At 41.9% G+C, this 18,977-nt stretch overlaps 2 protein-coding genes across 2 annotated transcripts in view; both read left to right on the top strand.

Moving 5' to 3' along the window:
• The window catches only part of LOC106569312 (epidermal growth factor receptor), a 35,348-nt gene extending 30,039 nt beyond the window's left edge, over positions 1-5,309 (top strand). Inside the window, exons 25-27 of the mRNA XM_082960930.1 lie at positions 2,647-2,700; positions 2,855-2,948; positions 3,243-5,309. Of these exons, the coding sequence (XP_082817056.1) occupies positions 2,647-2,700; positions 2,855-2,948; positions 3,243-3,640 (546 nt within the window). The 3' untranslated portion in view covers positions 3,641-5,309. The remainder of the gene's footprint in view (positions 1-2,646; positions 2,701-2,854; positions 2,949-3,242) is intronic.
• A 229-nt stretch (positions 5,310-5,538) lies between these two features.
• npc1 (Niemann-Pick disease, type C1) overlaps positions 5,539-18,977 on the top strand; it is a 30,711-nt gene continuing 17,272 nt past the window's right edge. Inside the window, exons 1-9 of the mRNA XM_014140538.3 lie at positions 5,539-5,738; positions 13,695-13,823; positions 13,981-14,087; positions 14,297-14,460; positions 16,134-16,301; positions 17,337-17,586; positions 17,692-17,774; positions 17,915-18,285; positions 18,554-18,780. Of these exons, the coding sequence (XP_013996013.2) occupies positions 5,667-5,738; positions 13,695-13,823; positions 13,981-14,087; positions 14,297-14,460; positions 16,134-16,301; positions 17,337-17,586; positions 17,692-17,774; positions 17,915-18,285; positions 18,554-18,780 (1,571 nt within the window). The 5' untranslated portion in view covers positions 5,539-5,666. The remainder of the gene's footprint in view (positions 5,739-13,694; positions 13,824-13,980; positions 14,088-14,296; positions 14,461-16,133; positions 16,302-17,336; positions 17,587-17,691; positions 17,775-17,914; positions 18,286-18,553; positions 18,781-18,977) is intronic.

Below are 18,977 nucleotides of genomic sequence, written 5' to 3'. Positions count from 1 at the left end.
TCAGCACCCAGCTCCTACATTATATGGTACAATAATAATAATAATATATACCTCACTACCTTCAGCACCCAGCTCCTACACTCTACGGTACAATAATAATAATAATAATAATATATACCTCAGCACCTTCAGCACCCAGCTCCTACATTATATGGTACAATAATAGTAATATATACCTCAGCACCTTCAGCACCCAGCTCCTACATTATATGGTACAATAATAATAATAATATATACCTCACTACCTTCAGCACCCAGCTCCTACATTATATGGTACAATAATAATAATAATATATACCTCAGCAACTTCAGCACCCAGCTCCTACATTATATGGTACAATAATAGTAATATATACCTCAGCACCTTCAGCACCCAGCTCCTACATTATATGGTACAATAATAATAATAATATATACCTCAGCACCTTCAGCACCCAGCTCCTACATTATATGGTACAATAATAATAATATATACCTCAGGACCTTCAGCACCCTGCTCCTACATTATATGGTACAATAATAGTAATATATACCTCAGCACCTTCAGCACCCAGCTCCTACACTCTACGGTACAATAATAATAATAATATATACCTCAGGACCTTCAGCACCCTGCTCCTACATTATATGGTACAATAATAGTAATATATACCTCAGCACCTTCAGCACCCAGCTCCTACACTCTACGGTACAATAATAATAATAATATATACCTCAGGACCTTCAGCACCCTGCTCCTACATTATATGGTACAATAATAATAATATATACCTCAGCACCTTCAGCACCCAGCTCCTACACTCTACGGTACAATAATAATAATAATATATACCACAGGACCTTCAGCACCCTGCTCCTACATTATATGGTACAATAATAGTAATATATACCTCAGCACCTTCAGCACCCAGCTCCTACATTATATGGTACAATAATAGTAATATATACCTCAGCACCTTCAGCACCCAGCTACTACACTCTACGGTACAATAATAGTAATATATACCTCAGCACCTTCAGCACCCAGCTCCTACATTATATGGTACAATAATAATAATATATACCTCAGGACCTTCAGCACCCTGCTCCTACATTATATGGTACAATAATAGTAATATATACCTCAGCACCTTCAGCACCCTGCTCCTACATTATATGGTACAATAATAATAATAATATATACCTCAGCACCTTCAGCACCCTGCTCCTACATTATATGGTACAATAATAGTAATATATACCTCAGCACCTTCAGCACCCAGCTCCTACACTCTACGGTACAATAATAGTAATATATATCTCAGCACCCAGCTCCTACATTATATGGTACAATAACACATCAACTTGGCTAGCCATCATCTTCTGCTATGTAGTAGGTAACCTAGAGGCGATTTCCCGGACACTAAAATGCATGTTCAATGGGGATGTCCAGGAGTTCATCTGAATCTGGTAAACCTGTCAAAAGAAAAGGTTTCCACCAGCCCCTGGCTCTGTCTCTGCTCTAATTTCTAACACAGAGAATAGTTTTTTTTTTGTGTATTACAGGAACTGGATAATATGACATCCTTGCATAGAATCAAAGAAAAGTGATTCCATTATGTCTCACTTCATGCTCACAGCTCTTCTCTGTTGTTTTATAAAGAAGGGTCTGCAGAAAGTTGTTATCCACCTCCAAAATGGACGTAATTTGGCAATTTAGACTACTGGAGGCAATTTAGGTTTCCCTTCTACACTCAGGATTAGAACCAACAACCTTGTGGTGAATTGTTTCTGCAAAGGCTAGAACATTCTCTTTATTTATGTATTTATCCTGTATTTAACAAGATGAAACCAGGTCAGGTCATGTTGATACTGAGATTGAGTCTCCCAGTTCAAGTTAATAGTTAGCCCCTTTTGACATTGTGGTGAAATTGAATCATGGTGTACATAGGCTGGGTATGAAACAGAGTAAATTACATTGACGTGGGCATTCATACCGGGTCATACCTGGCTTGAACCAGACTGTCCTCAGTCACCCAATCGTTCCTGTTAAATTGTCATCAGGGGTAGTCTTCTTCCCCCATACTATTTCTGTTCCCACCCCTACTCCCCCCTTACCCCTGCTTCCTCCCAGGTGCACCTTGATTAATGGTATTTAAGATGAGAAGTCATCTCTCTCTCTCCTTCTCTGTCTGTCTTAAGACTCATCTCCAAGTGCAGTGTTGGCCGTATATCTAAGCTGTATGCCTGCTACTGAAAGCCGGCTGGTTACTCCATAAGCTTTCAACTTTGATTACCTTTGCAGGCAGCACTACTTGTTAAATATATTTCTAGCAGAATACAAGTGCAGGAACCTGATTATATAATTGCAGCGTTTGGTTCACTATACAGCAATTCTGACAGATGTCGCCCGTTTAACTTATTCCTATTTCCTCTTATTCAGCCCGTCGAAAATATTTACATTTGTCTGAGCTGTTTTGTCACTCTTATTTCTTCCTTGTGTTTTCTTTTATTTGAACATCTTCTTCATACACATTAATGAAATGAAAAGGTTTGACCTTTCGAAACATTACTGTGAAGAACTACTAAGAGCTTATAAGAAGTAAGCCTACAGTAATGTTGAGATGTAAAAGGAAGTGTTAACCTGAGTGTGACTATGTGTTTCAGAGCCAGAACAGCACGTTGAACAGCAGCATTGGAATGTGCCACAGCAGAAATGGGGTCAGTAACCATCACAAATGCACATTGAGGTGTACTGAAAAGGAAACTTTGCAGTATTGACTTGTCTCACCATACAAAACAACTGACCTCTAATTCATTGGATACTTGCAGTTAAGGTGTGGGTTTGGGCCAACAACATTTGTATTTTAACTAGAACGGGTTCCCAGTCAGAGAAGGAAGCATGGTTCTCCGGTACATTGCTGACCCCACAGACAGGTTCTTGGACCATGCCTTCCAGCCATCTCCAGGCAAGTATCCTCATTGACTTCCCAAAGGGTCATAACCCCAGAACATGGCTAATTCATTAGATATAGTGATACACCTTCCTTTCAAAATAAACAGTCATGTATCATTTTGAAAGGAAGAATGACCTCTGCTGGGCAATAGCTGTAGTTCATATGCCAAGTAGAGCACCTCTGTCAGAGCACCTGTCATTGCTTACAAAACTACAATTGAACGTTTCAGTCACTGTATGTCCACCTAGTACACAGAGGACTTGTTTTTCTGCTGTAGTAAGTAACTCCTGTAATTTTGCCCCACAGACTACATTAACCAGGACGGAGTTTCGGACATGATGAACCCTGTATACCAGCACCCTGGTCCCCCTCGCACCCTCCTCCCCACCATATCCTCAGACGACACAGAGGCAGAGTACCTGAACTGCTATAAGAACGGGGCAGTGGGGCCTGAGTACCTCAACACCCTCCAGCCCTCCCTCCTCTCCCCCACCACCTCCAATGGCCTCAACCCCACTGCTAACGGCCATTCCCCCATATCCAATGGTCTCCTCTCCCCCACCTCCAATGGTGGTCTCCACCGCGTCCAGAAAAACCAGCCCCAAAACAGTATAGATAACCCAGACTACCAGCAGGACTTCACCCCCTCCATCAAGACGCACATCCCAGCCGCAGAGAACGCAGAGTACGTGGGTCCAAACTGAGTCCTGTTACCCCCCTACTCCCACTGTGGAGGGAACAAGACACCAGGGAATAAGGTTCTCTATCCTACTGAGAGAAGACATGAGGTCTTTGTTAAGGAGGGGTAGCGGTACCATGGATTGTATTGTACTTTGCATTGTATTTATCCCTGCCTAAAGAAGCCAGAAGTGAGATAAGTGCAGCTTTCCATTTTGTTTCACCAGTTGTAGTATTGTATAGTACTATGAAACTCCTCATTCCAAAACCTCTTCCATTTCAAACTGTGTCTGAACAGATAGAGATGTGAATCATGTGATAGAAATTAGGGTCTGGGTGTATTCCACTCCATTGTGTTCAACAGACCAACAGAAAACCTTAGGGGCTACAGTATCTTATAGGCCTATCAAAAACCCATAAGAGTTGCCATGTTGCACAATGAAAAGTTGTGATCAGAATGTATAAGTGGAGAAACACTATTACTAGACAAAATAGTGTATCCTTCAATCCTTGATGTCAGATGCTCCAGAAATACTATTATATGTGGCAGCTCACCCTTTTCTTGCCAACACAAACAGTACTTAAAGATGTCACTCATACTGGATTGGTGTATTGAGTTTATAGTATTGTTGGGTATTTACCTTCCACGGCTTAAGGGCTTGAAACTGTTAGAACAACAGTTAGATGTCTCGGCTCTTCTGTGTGGAACCTGCAGTTTGAGACCCACTGGAGTCAAATGTTGCTGAACGTTGGTTTTAGAAGTGGGAAGGAGGAGGCTCTCATCACTGATGGTGGCTGGTCCATGGAGTTCATTGATGGAGGAACTTCTGAATCATGACGGCACTCTTTCTGAAGGAGGGTTTCATGAGGACACAACCATGTCAAATGTTGCTATTGATGACTCTGCTGAAGGCTCTATAGCAGGGGTATTCAAATCTTACACTATGAGGTCTGGAACCTGCTGGTTTTCTGCTCTACCTGATAATTCATTGCATCCACCTGGTGTCCCTGGTCCAAATCAGTCTCTGATTAGAGGGGAATAATGAAAAATTGGCTTTGAGGTCCAGATTTTAATTTGAGGGCTCTATAGCCTTTATTATATGGCCAGATGGGAGACACACTGACCCCTGTTGGTGCCCCAGTGTAAAAGCATCAATATTAGTACATCTCTGTGTTGTTGCTTATTGTCGTGAACAGTTGGGTCTTTAGTTCTGACATTACATCTGTAAGTCTTCTAACCGTTTTGAAGGAATATATGAAATAGTTACTTGACATTTGAGAGCCTGCTGTTCGACAGAGGTACATGTACAGATAATTTGTATTTTACTAGGACAAATCCTTATTTACAATGAAAGCCTACCCCGGCCAAACCCTAACAGCGCTGGGCCAATTGTGCGCCGCCCTATGGGACTCCCGAACACAGCCGGTTGTGATACAGCCTGGAATTGAATCAGGTCTGTAGTGACGTCTCTAACACTGAGATGCAGTGCCTTAGACCGCTGCGCCGCTCCGGAGCCCCAAGATAAGTGTGAGATTATGCTGTGTACAATATACTCAATATGGTCACCTATAAATTATCCTATCAACATTCCTCATCTAAATGGTCTTGTCCCTTTATATATAAATATACACTTATTCATGAACTGTAATTATTTCATTTCAAAGTGAAAATGAATAAAACGTTTTTATATTTAACTATTTCTTGTTTTCTTTAAAGACATTTACACTGTTCAACAGCAGATCTGAGTGTGTTTTATTTTAAGCTGAACATACAAGATTATTAAAGGATCTCCTGTTAAAAAACAATGTTTTGTGTGTCAAAAGTTTTTTTTTTTTTACATTTCACGATGTTGCTAGTGCTCGTACTTTCCAATCCGGTAGGTCGCAGCAGTGTGCCAAACGGTTGTTCTCCAGTCACCAATGTCGTAAGGAAGAAGACTTGAGCAATAACAGGAAACGCCGAAGTTTTTGGGGGGGATTCATATAGCTAGTTATAACGTCAGTCTTTACTGTAGTTGGAATGCCAGTGAAGTATTTGTGACAGTAAGAGGGATGGGGCTTTTATCAGAAATAAGCTATTTATTTTTCCTCTTCATCATTTTGACAGAGGGACATTATAAATGGGTAAGTCCACCTACGTATTAAATAGCTTTCTATAGACTTCTTTAGCTAGCTAGCTAGCTAATCTCTTGTTGCGTATAGTTAGTAAGCTGCCGGTTGCTTGTAGTAACCGTTTGCTAACTTGTTTTGTTGATTCAATCATCAGAAAGGCTAACGCTATTACGGCACACTCCTACTAACTTGCTAAAGTGTGTCAAACGACCTACATCGGTGTCAAAAAGCTAGCAAGTTTGCTTAACCAAATCAAGTCCTGTTCATTCTTACAAGGTGGTGTGTTCGTTTAACGTAAAGTATCTTGCTAAAGTAACTAGATCGTTAGCGTTAGTTGGCATCAATAAACTAGAATCGGCTGCCAGCTACAAATTGTACTAGTAACTAGTTTTGACCATTATCAACTAGATTCAGCCGCTGGACGATTTCTTATTGAGCGGGTGGTCAGGGGACCGGAACATGACTACAAATAATTTGTAGACTGCAAGACCAAACAGATTTGACAAAACATAATTTCAAACCTTGCTTATATTTGTATACGATCACATATCTATTGTTTGGCAATACTTTGGAACTGATTTCCAAAATGTAAATCACTTGGAGCTGATTTGATGGTGTTTTTACAGTCTAATGTCCAACAATAAAAACAAAAACAAATTCGTCCGGTTTCAGGCCGCCAGTTGGGGAAGCCTGGTTTAGGAGACTGACAGCTAAAATAAATATTTCTCTATGAGCTAGCTAGTAAGCAAACGGCCCAGACATGACCAAATAGTGTGCGTCACTGTCACGCGAGTGTCATGTAGCTCAAAACGCATTCATCAAATGCAGCTAACGTTAGCTATTCAGCAAGGTAAAGTAAATAACCACCTTTGTTTATGTCAAATCAAATATTTGCGTGACATGGGTTTACATGTAAATGACTGTACTTTGATTCAAGTGAGATTGAGACCTCTTCAAAGCCACTGATGTGCGGCGTCCGTCTCCTGCTCCAATATAAAACACATTTTGCTAAAAATACATGAATCCAACAAACGACCCAAAGCAACTCATGTTTTGATCAGATTTTCTCTCGTGGAATGGAATTCAATAGCCCATTGTTAAAATTGACAAGCGCTATCTTTGTACTCGCGCAATCATTTGCATTCCTAAAATAAATTGATCAGTCAAATCATTTCCAATACACTTCACGACAACACACAGCAAAAGGGCAATGCACTTTAAGATACAGTATGTATGGCTGTATGGAGTAGCAATAAACAAATGTTGGATACTGAAAACGACTGTAAAGGAAGACCTGTATCATCAAGGAAGTAACTGGAGTTGCTCTTCGGGATTCCCCTGCTTGAACCAGACATGTCTTTATATTTTTGGGATTTGTGAATTGTTTTGTATTGCTAGGTATTACCGCACTGTTGGAGCTAGAAACACAAGTATTTAGCTGCACCTGCGATAACATTTTCGCATGTATACACTACCAATAAAATTGATTTGACATTACTTAGCCTGTTAGGTGTGCCATACTCCTCCTAGGCAGCTGATTCAGTGGTTTGGTGGTGGATGGTGAGTGCCTTTTGAATATGCCCCACATAGAAACACAATATCTCGGTCAGACTCAGAACAGACAAAGGCTTAAGCCTTGTTCATATTGGCAGTTTGATGTGACTCAAATAAAAATCTATAATCCTGGTTCCTGGCCATGTGACTTGTCTCAAATCAAATTTTATTGGTCACATGCAGATGTTAATGCGAGTGTTGCGAAATAATTGTGCTTCTAGTTCTAACAGTGCAGTAATATCTAACAATTTCCCAACAACTACCTAATACACACAAATCTAAAGGGGTGAATGAGAATATGTACATGTAAATATATAGATGAGCGATGGCCGAGCGGCATAGACGAGGTGCAATAGATAGTATAAAATACAGTTGAAGTCGGAAGTTTACATACACTTTAGCCAAACACATTTAAACTCAGTTTTTCACAATTCCTGACATTTAATCATAGTAAAAATTCCCTGTCTTAGGTCAGTTAGAATCACCACTTTTATTTTAAGAATGTGAAATGTCAGAATAATAGTAGTGATTTTATTTCAGATTTTATTTCTTTCATCACATTCCCAGTGGGTCATAAGTTTACATACACTCAATTAGTTTTTGGTAGCATTGCCTTTAAATTGTTTAACTTGGGTCAAACGTTACGGGTAGCCTTCCACAAGCTTCCCACAATAAGTTGGGTGAATTTTGGCCCATTCCTCCTGACAGAGCTGGTGTAACTGAGTCAGGTTTGTAGGCCTCCTTGCACGCACACGCTTTCTCAGTTCTGCCCACAAATTTTCTATAGGATTGAGGTCAGGTCTTTGTGATGGCCACTCCAATACCTTGACTTTGTTGTCCTTAAAGAATTTTGCCACAACTTTGGAAGTATGCTTGGGGTCATTGTCCATTTGGAAGACCCATTTGCGACCAAGCTTTAACTTCCTGACTGATTTCTTGAGATGTTGCTTCAATATATCCACATAGTTTTCCTGCCTCATGATGCCATCTATTTTGTGAAGTGCACCAGTCCCTCCTGCAGAAAAGCACCCCCACAACATAATGCTGCCACCACCGTGCTTCACGGTTGGGATGGTGTTCTTTGGCTTGCAAGCCTCCCCCTTTTTCCTCCAAACATAACGATGGTCATTATGGCCAAACAGTTCTATTTTTGTTTCATTAGATCTGGGGAAGGGTACCAAAACATTTCTGCAGCTTTGGTCATTTCTCCAAAAAGTACGATATTTGTCCCCATCTGCAGTTGCAAACCGAAGTCTGGCTTTTTTTATGGCCGTTTTGGAGCAGTGGCTTCTTCCTTGCTGAGTGGCCTTTAAGGTAATGTCGATATAGGACTCGTTTTACAGTGAATATAGATACTTTTGTAACTGTTTCCTCCAGCATCTTCACAAGGTCCTTTGCTGTTGTTCTGGGATTGATTTGCACTTTTCGCACCAAAGTACGTTCATCTCTAGGAGACAGAACACGTCTCCTTCCTGAGCGGTATGACGGCTGCGTGGTCCCATGGTGTTTATACTTGCGTACTACTGTTTGTACAGATTCATGTTCTACCTTCAGGCATTTGGAAATTGCTCCCAAGGATGAACCAGACTGGTGGAGGTCTACAATTATTTTTCTGAGGTCTTGGCTGATTTCTTTTGATTTTCCCATGATGTCAAGCAAAGAGGCACTGAGTTTGAAGTTCGGGCCTTGAAATACATCCACAGGTACACCTCCAATTGACTCAAATTATGTCAATTAGCCTATCAGAAGCTTCTAAAGCCATGACATAATTTTCTGGAATTTTCCAAGCTGTTTAAAGGCACAGTCAACTTAGTGTATGTAAACTTCTGACCAACTGGAATTGTCATACAGTGAATTATTAGTGAAATAATCTGTCTGTAAGCAATTGTTGGAAAGATTACTTGTGTAATGCACAAAGTAGATGTCCTAACCGACTTGCCAAAACTATAGTTGAACAAGAAATTTGTGGAGTGGTTGAAAAACCTAACCTAAGTGTACTTCCGAATTAGATCGAGATTAACTTTTCACGCTAGCCAGCTAACTAGCTAAAAGCTTATCTCCGATCTAATTTGCAGGTCTTAGATATGTTGTTACTACTTCCGGTCTTTGCTTGCCCTTGAACGGTCTAGGTATTTAGAAAAGTTGATTGTTGTTGGCTTGCCTAAATGTCCTTTCAACTTGCCGGAGACCAGCTGGAGAGACAACCCTGCCCAATGGCCCAAAGTAGCCTATGGCGACATATACACATACTTGGTGGAATCTCCAGGTTTGCATAAATATCCACATGCAGAAGAATACTATAGCTGTTATTTGGATAGACACAGCTCACTAGTCCATCTTTATTACAAGGTAACTAGCAAGCATTATGCAATACACATAGCTTGTTAGATACAAATAAGTGTTGGCGACATACTGTTGATACAGTGCTTTGATCACTAATACAGTGCATTTGGAAAGTATTCAAACCCCTTGACTTTTTCCACATTTTGTTACGTTACAGCCTTATTCTAAAATGGATTAAATTAATGTTTATCAATAAACACACAATACTCCATAATGACAATGCGAAAACAGATACCTTATTTACATAAGTATTCAGACCCTTTGTTTATGAGACTCGAAATTGAGCTCAGGCGCATCCCGTTTCCATTGATCATCCTTGATATGTTTCTACAACTTCATTGGAGACCACCTGTGGTAAATTCAAATGATTGGACATTATTTGGAAAGGCACACACCTGTCTATATAACGTCCCACAGTTGACAGTGCATGTCAGAGCAAAAACCAAGCCATGAGGTCGGAGGAATTGTCTGTAGAGCTCCGAGACAGGATTTTGTCGAGGCACAGATCTGGGGAAGGGTACCAAAACATTTCTGCAGCATTGAAGGTCCCCAAGAACACCGTGGCCTTCATCATTCTTAAATGGAAGAAGTTTGGAACCACCAAGACTCTTCATAGAGCTGGCCCCCGGCCAAACTGAGCAATCAGAGAGGTGACCAAGAACCCGATGGTTACTCTGACAGAGCTCCAGAGTTCCGATTCTGTTGCAAAGCGTTTCTTAAACTGAAGCAAATGGAACGAAACGGGGAAGGACCTACCTGCATTTCCAATAGAAACTTTAGTTTAGCTGTATTTGCTTCCATTTTGTTCTGAAATGGTAAACTGTTTCTGTAATGAATACACCCCGGCTTTTTGGCTCTTTGGCTGATAATTGTGATGTACTTTCCATGCGACGGTCTCTGATCATGCTGTTTGTGATTAAGACGACATGGAAGAATGTTAAAAATTACCAACCAAGCATATGTACATTTTGTAGTAATAATAATAATAATAATTTAAAAAAAGAGTACTGCCGGTTATGAGTAAAGTAGGCAAATTAACATGGGTGTAACGGGAGTACCCTACGGCTGTACCCTACTTGGAGACGTGTTCACGCTGTATCTATCTATGGCTACATTAGTTGTCTCATTAACAACGGGTGTGTATGCAGTGGAGTAGGCTCAGCAGTGTGAACAAGGCTTTAGACTAGGAGGAGCACAGCCAAGGTCTGGTCACAGAAAAGGCACAAAATACGTGCATTAATGTCTTCAAACACACCCCTCCTTTAAATGCAAGTGTAATAACTCATAAGAGACATGTTGGAAGTAATTTAACAGTAGCAACACATAATTAGTGAGTTCAGTCTAGTCGTAGAGTGCATCTTACTGTGATTTACTTGAAACCCCTGACAGTGACAATAAGGGAACCAACCAAGTCTGTCGAGGGACCTATGCAAAACAACAGGGCGCAGTGTGTACTGTGAGAAACTTGTTAGGAAGTCAACCATCGAAAGAGTAGATTAAAAGTGGAACGCGGAAGACCACAGCACATGTGATTTGCAGAAGTGAAGGTTTTATTTTAGAATCTGAAACGCAGGGCCTTTCGAGGTGGATAGTAGGCTAATATTACACTCAGACGTGGTATAGAGAAACAAGTGAAAATAACCCCAAGGTGCACAAGATGCCAGCTCACTTCTGCTTTAATTTAGCAAGAATATAATTTGGGTAAATCATTTGAATTCTATCACTTTTTGACAGCAACGTTTTGTATTCGAACGAAACCTTCCATACATATTTGTCCATAGTAGAAGTGCTCAGAATGTGACTTTTTGGACCTGAATGCCAAAACATTCAAGAGATAAAGGTGCTCAAAGGTGACTCCTTTTGCATACCCCACCATACCATGAGACATCCATGTCTTCATCACTGGAACAGATAAACGGTTGAAATTGATATCATTTAAAAGCTTACAAACAGGGTTGTCAAACTGTTTCATTTCTAGATTTAAAAAAAAAAGTACGACACATTTAATTTTTTAACCTTTTTAATGTCAATTATCAAAAAATGTATGAACTCAGATTATTTTCATATTCATATATGTTGTAGCGAAGACCCTATTTTATATCTGAGGTTTTTGTGTTGTGACCGCCATTGGTTGAGACAACATGCTCTTGAATACAGGGTGTCACGTTTTGGCTGATAAATGTACTAAAATGGGAATGTATTTTTAATTTCAACTTTCAAATGGTACCACACAGATGGTTGGAACTCCAGACATCAGAGAATGTTGACTTGAATGGGAATATCTGTTTTAAATTATACTGTCAATCTTCCATAGGAAAACCTATGTAATTTGACGGTGGGTGGACCGGCAACCATCTTTGAATCCATGAATTCTATTTGTATGATTTGAAATGACACTCACCCTGTATTCAAGAGCATGTTGTGTCTCAACCAATGGCGGGCACAACACAAACTCCGATGGCGTAAAACGTGATATATGCACAAAGAATGCTAAAATGAATTTTAAGTATACAGTGCTTTCGGGAAAGTATTCAGAACCCTTCCCTTTTCCACATTTTGTTAGGTAACAGCCTTATTCTAAAATTGATTCCATTTTAAAAAATGACCTCGTCAATCTACACACAATACCGCATAATGACAAAGCAAAAACAGTTTTTTTTTAGAAATGTGGAGATGGGAGAACCTTCCAGAAGGACAACCGTCTCTGCAGCACTCCACCAATCAGGCCTTTATGGTAGAGTGGCCAGACACAGGACCTCAGGCTGGGGCAAAGGTTCACCTTCCAACAGGACAATGGCCCTAAGCACAGAGCCAAGACAATGCAGGAGTGGCTTCGGGACAAGTCTCTGAATGTCCTTGAGGGGCCCTGCCAGAGCCCGGACTTGAACCCGATCTAACATCTCTGGAGAGACCTGAAAATAGCTGTGCAGCGATGCTCCCCATCCAACCTGACAGAGCTTGCGAGGATCTGCAGAGAACAATGGGAGAAACTCCCCAAATACAGGTGTGCCAAGCCTGTAGTGTCATACCCAAGAAGACTTGAGGCTGTAATCACTGCCAGAGGTGCTTCAACAGAGTACTGAGTAAAGAGTCTGAATGCTTATGTAAATGTGATATTTCAGGTTTATATTTGATACATTTGCAAAAAAGAAATAGTTTTTACTTTGTCATTAAGGGGTATTATGTGCAGATTGAGAGGGGAAAAGTATTTTTATCAATTTTAGAATAAGTCTAACGTAACAAAATGCGGAAAAAGTCAAGGGGTCTGAATACAAAAAAAGGGCATCCATTTAAAAAAAAAAAAATCAATAAATTATCAGATAGTTTGACAACCCTGTTTGTAAGCTTTTAAATTATATCAATTTCAACCGTTTATCTTTTCCAGTGATGAAGACACGATGTCTCATGGTATGGTGGGGTATGCAAAGGGAGTCACCTTTGAGCACCTTTTATCTCTTGAATGTTTTGGCATTCAGGTCCAAAAAGTCACATTCTGAGCACTTCTACTATGGACAAATATGTATGGAAGGTTTCGTTCGAATCAAAAGCGTTGCTGTCAAAAAGTGATAGAATTGAAATGATTTACCCAAATTATATTCTTGCTAAATTAAAGCAGAAGTGAGCTGACATCTTGTGCACCTTGGGGTTATTTTCACTAGTTTCTCTATACCACGTCTGAGTGTAATATTATCCTTCTATGCGCCTCGAAAGGCCCTGTCTTTTGGCATTCAGGTCCAGAAACTCACTTTCTGACTTCTTCCATTGACCAACATGTATGGAAAGTTTTGTTTAAATGAAATCCTGTCAAAAAGTGATTGAATTCAAATTGATTTACCCGTTTGTCTTTAGCGTTCAAACACAGTGCCTACGTGCCTTTTTGACTTTTACACAGTAGCAACTGATCTCACCAATTCAAATGAACAGAAGGAAACTCGACTAACACTTTCTTTCTCGAGGGCCTTCAATGACCGCAACAAAAGCATTGTAAAATGTGCATCCATGGTGCAGCATATGTAGCCTACAGAACAGCAAATTTAAGTTCTGATAAGTAGCCTACCTATCTTCTCTCAGGTTCAAGCCCAGCACTGTGTGTGGTACGGTGAGTGTGGTGACTCCGACAAGGTCCCGGGGAAGAAGTACAACTGCAACTATACAGGACCACCTATCCCACTTCCAGCAGAGGGCCATGAGCTGCTCACGGTAAGGTTGACCATGGACGCTTTCTTTGAACTGGTTCTCAAGATGCCTTCTGAAATGACAGTTGACTTGCATTGAAATGTGTTCTGTCTCACATGTTTTACTTTCGCAAAACCAAGTTAGGTCATGGAAATTATACCGTGTGTCTGTTTGTGTGTAGGAGCTGTGTCCAGGCTATGACTATGGGAACCAGAGTCTGTGCTGTGATGTCGAGCAGCTCCAGACTCTGAAAGGGAGCCTTCAGTTGCCCCTACAGTTCCTCTCTCGGTACGTACCAAAAGGGACTTTGATGTTACGTGTGCCATACTTGGACAGACCACCGTTATAGCTATAGTTTAGCAAGATGCCTTGGCAGTAAGGTAGCCTTGTTGGCATCTTATCATTGTCACCCGTTTCCTTCTAAAGGTCTCTTTATATGTTGATGATGATGATGATGATGATAATAATAAGCTTTATCCTGACTCTATGTTCTCCAGATGCCCAGCCTGTTTCTTCAACCTGATGAACCTGTTCTGTGAGCTAACCTGCAGCCCCCTCCAGAGTCTCTTTATGAATGGAACCCAGTTCACTAATGACACAGCTGCCAACAAGACCAATGTGGTGGAAGTCCAGTACTACATTGGACAGACATTTGCCAATGGTGAGGGGGCACATTTCCTGGTCTCAGCTCTGTTTGTGCTGTCAGAGCCAACTCCTATGGTCATTATCCAGCTAGTGGGCGCAGTCTTTATATCACAGTTTGAGACACACTATATACACAAAAGTATATGTGGACACCCCTTCAAATGAGTGGATTTGGCTTTTTCAGCCATTCCCGTTGCTTACAGGTGTATAAAATCGAGCACACAGCCGTGCAATCTCCATAGACAAACATTGGCAGTAGAATGGTCTTACTGAAGAGCTCAGTGACTTTAAATGTGGCACCGTCATAGGATGCCACCTTTCCAACAAGTCAGTTCGTCAAATGTATGCCCTGGTAGAGCTGCCCCGGTCAACTGTAAGTGCTGTTATTGTGAAGTGGAAACTCTAGGAGCTGCAACGGCTCAGCCGTGAAGTGGTAGGCCACACAAGCTCACAGAACGGGACCGCTGAAACGCGTAGCGCGTAAAAATCGTCTGTCCTCAGTTGCAACACTCCCCACTGAGTTCCAAACTGCCTCTGGAAGCAACGTCCGCACAATAACTTGGTCGTGAGATTCATGAAATGGGTTTCAATGGCAGAGCAGCCGCACACAAGCCTAAGATCTGAATTTTGCTACACCTTCAATAACATGCTAAATATGTGTATGTGACCAATAACATTTTATTTAAGATCACCATGCTCAATGCCAAGCGTCAGCTGGAGTGGTGTAAAGCTCGCCTCCATTGGACTCTGGAACAGTGGAAACGCGTTCTCTGGAGTGATGAATCACGCTTCACCATCTGGCAGTCTGACGGATGAATCTGGGTTTGGTGGATGCCAGGAGAACGCTACCTGCCCCAATGTATAGTGCCAACTGTAAAGTTTGGTGGAGGAGGAATAATGGTCTGGGGCTGTTTTTCATGGTTTGGGGCTAGGCCCCTTAGTTTCAGTGACGGGAAGTCTTAATGCTACTGCATACAATGACATTCTAGACGATTCTGTGCTTCCAACTTTGTGGCAACAGTTTGGGGAAGGCCCTTTCCTGTTTCACCATGACAATGCCCCACTGCACAAAGCAAGGTCCACACAGAAATGGTTTATTGAGATCGGTGTGGAAGAACTTGACTGGCTTGCACAGAGCCCTGACCTCAACCCCATCGATAACCTCTGGGATGAATTGGAAGGCCGACTGCGAGCCAGGCCTAATCGGCCAACATCAGTGCCCGACCTCACTAATGTACTTGTGGCTGAATGGAAGCAAGTTCCCGCAGCAATGTTCCAACATCTAGTGGAAAGCCAGAAGAGTGGAGGCTATTATAGAAGCAAATGGGGAACCAACTCCATATTTTAATGCCCGTTATTTTGGAATGAGATGCTCGACGAGCAGGTGTCTACATACTTTTGGGCATGTAGTATATGCTGACCGAGTAGCGGTGCCAGTGAACATCTTGATAAGTAGATTTCTACAAACTAATTCATTTCCTTGTATTATGCAATTAGTTGGGGAGATAAGGGTCAGATTAACACCCCTGTGTTGAGCTGCATTTGGCAAAATGCAGTTGAAGGTCACAGCTTGAAGAGTGGAAAAATGCAATCTCTTCCTTTGGCTAGCATAACTATTGTTGACCTAATGCTACAGATGTTGGTCTGTGCCAAGGTGTTTCATGTAATTCTGGTCCTCTTTCTTGGCAGCCATGTATAATGCTTGTCAGGATGTGCAGGCTCCCTCCAGTAATGTGAAGGCCTTGTCACTGCTCTGTGGGAAAGATGCCAGTGACTGCAACGCCACCAACTGGATCGAGTACATGTTCGACATCAACAACGGACAGAGTCCCTTCACCATCATCCCTATATTCTCAGGTGAAATTATGTTAAATGGACAAACACAGAATATTTGCACTTTGCACATGCAAGGTTTGGATGTCCCAACAAGGGTAATCAGATATGTAATTTCACTGTTTGAAAATGTCGCTGGTCTCTGTGAAATTACACTGAACAAAAATAGAAATGCAACATGCAACAATTTCATTGGTTTTACTGAGTTACAGTTCATATGAGGAAATCAGTCATTTGAAATAAATGAATTAGGCCCTAATCTATGAATTTCACATGACTGGGAATACAGATACCTTTTTAAAAAAAAAAATGGGTCTCACAATGGGCCTCAGGATCTCGTTACTGCATTTTTGTGCATTCAAATTGCCATTGATAAAATGCTATTGTGTTTGTTGTGCGTAGCTTATGCCTGCCCATACCATAACCCCACTGCCACCATGGCCTCACAACGTTGACATCAGCAAACTGCTCGCCCACATGACACCATACACGTGGTCTGCGGTTGTGAGGCCGGTTAGACGTACTGCCAAATTTTCTTAAACGACATTGGTAGAGAAATGAACATAAAATTATCTGGCAACAGTTCTGGTGGACATTCCTGCAGTCAGCATGCCAGTTGCACGCTCCCTCAACTTGAGACATCTGTGGCTTTGTTGTGTGACACAACTGCACATTTTTGTGGCCTTTTATTGTCCCCAGCACAAGGTTCACCTGTGTAATGATCATACTGTTTAATCAGCTTCTTGATATGCCACACCTGTCAGGTGGATAGATTGTCTTGGTGAAGAGAAATATTCACTAACGGGGATGTAAACAAATTTGTTCACAACATTTGAGAGAAATAAGCTTTTTGTACATATGGACTATTTCAGGGATCTTTTATTTCAGCTCATGAAACATGGGACCAACACTTTACATGTTGTGTTTTATATTTTTGTTCAGTGTATGTAATGCGTACATAAACACAATATTGAGTACTTATGCCTAATGCTTTCTTCTTTTGTTTTTAATGATCACAACAAATCACTCAACATCCTCGTACCACCCCCACCTCTTCAGACGTGTCAGTATCCGGTATGACCCCCATGAACAACAAGACATACGACTGTACGGAGGGTCTGGAGGATGGCTCTGGTCCCTGCTCCTGCCAGGACTGTAGCCAGGCCTGTGGCCCCCAGCCTGTCCCCCCTCCCCTGCCCCCACCATGGACCATCTTGGGCATTGGCGCTATGGTCCTCATCATGTGGATCTCCTACATGGCCTTCCTCCTTGTCTTCATGGGAACCGTGATCGGCACCTGGTGCTACAGGTGATAACTGAGGGGCACTGATGCAGAGATTTCAGTCACACTTTTAATCAGTGCCATTTTGGAGCAGTATGTAATGCTTGTCTATTTCTCTTATTTCTTATTCAGAAAAAGGAGAATTGAGTCTGAGTATGGCCCAATATTGGACAGCAAAAACCCTCACTCTCTGAAAAAAGACAGCATTGATCAAGGTACTTTTGTTTGGCATGAGATCTGACTCTGTCTCATTTTGGAAAAATAACCAAGCACAATATTCAGTAAGATACACCTACAAACCTGTTCTTGCTACGATCTGACCTGTAACCTCCTGTCTTCCCTCTCTCTATCTCAGTGGATGCGTCATGTGGCGAGACGTTGGGCGAGCGCTTCGAGAATGCCCTGCGTTACCTCTTTACCCGCTGGGGCTCGTTTTGCGTACGGCAGCCCCTCATGGTCATCCTGGGCAGCCTGATCATAGTGGCCGTCTGCTCAGGGGGCCTGGTCTTCATGAAGATCACCACGGACCCTGTGGAGCTGTGGTCCTCGCCCAGCAGCCAGGCCAGGCAGGAGAAGGACTACTTTGACAGCCACTTTGGACCCTTCTTCAGGGCAGAGCAGCTCATCATCACCACCACATTGCAGTCAGAATCTATCTACTCCCCGTACCCCGCGGGGGCTGCCGTGCCCTTCGGAGCCCCCCTGGACAAGGACGTCCTCCACCAGGTGGGTTAGGTAGAGGAAAAAAATGGGCTGGGTGGTGATTGATTGATTGATACTTTCAGATGGAATTGTTGTAGCATTTTCAATGGGATTATTGGTTGTGGGCATTTGGTTCAAGCTATCTGCGAGCCAATAATATATTCGCTCTCTTGTAGACCAATTGTGGAGGCTCTTCTCTTCAGGAAGACGTCCTTGCTTTAGTTCTGATGTGACATTTTATAGCTTTAGTTTGTTTTTCTCTGTCAATTTTCCACAATCTCTCATCTCTCAGGTGTTGGATCTCCAGACGGACATAGAGAACATAGTGGCCTCATACGGGGACCAGAACGTGACCCTAAAGGATATCTGCTTGGCCCCACTGGCCCCATACAACGACAACTGTACCATCCTCAGTGTTCTCAACTACTTCCAGAACAGCCACAAACAGCTGGACCATAGCATAGGAGATGACTTCTACGTCTACGCAGACTACCACACACACTTCCTCTACTGTGTCAGGTGAGTGGCCCTCGGAACACATTCTCTAGTAACATCTGCATCTGGGGAATGCTGCTGAATTCATGAGGTTATACTAGTTGGAGTTCCTCTCCAACTCTCAACTCATTCACATTGAGATATTGGTTCTGATATGGCATATTTAAAAATGCCTTTCTTGCTCCTCACTTCCCTTCAGCAAGTATATACTCAAAGCTGTA

This window comes from Salmo salar, chromosome 14 (genome assembly GCF_965601325.2).
Source record: "Salmo salar chromosome 14, fSalSal1, whole genome shotgun sequence".
Lineage (NCBI taxonomy): Eukaryota > Metazoa > Chordata > Actinopteri > Salmoniformes > Salmonidae > Salmo > Salmo salar.
This window is presented reverse-complemented; position numbering and strand designations above follow the sequence as displayed.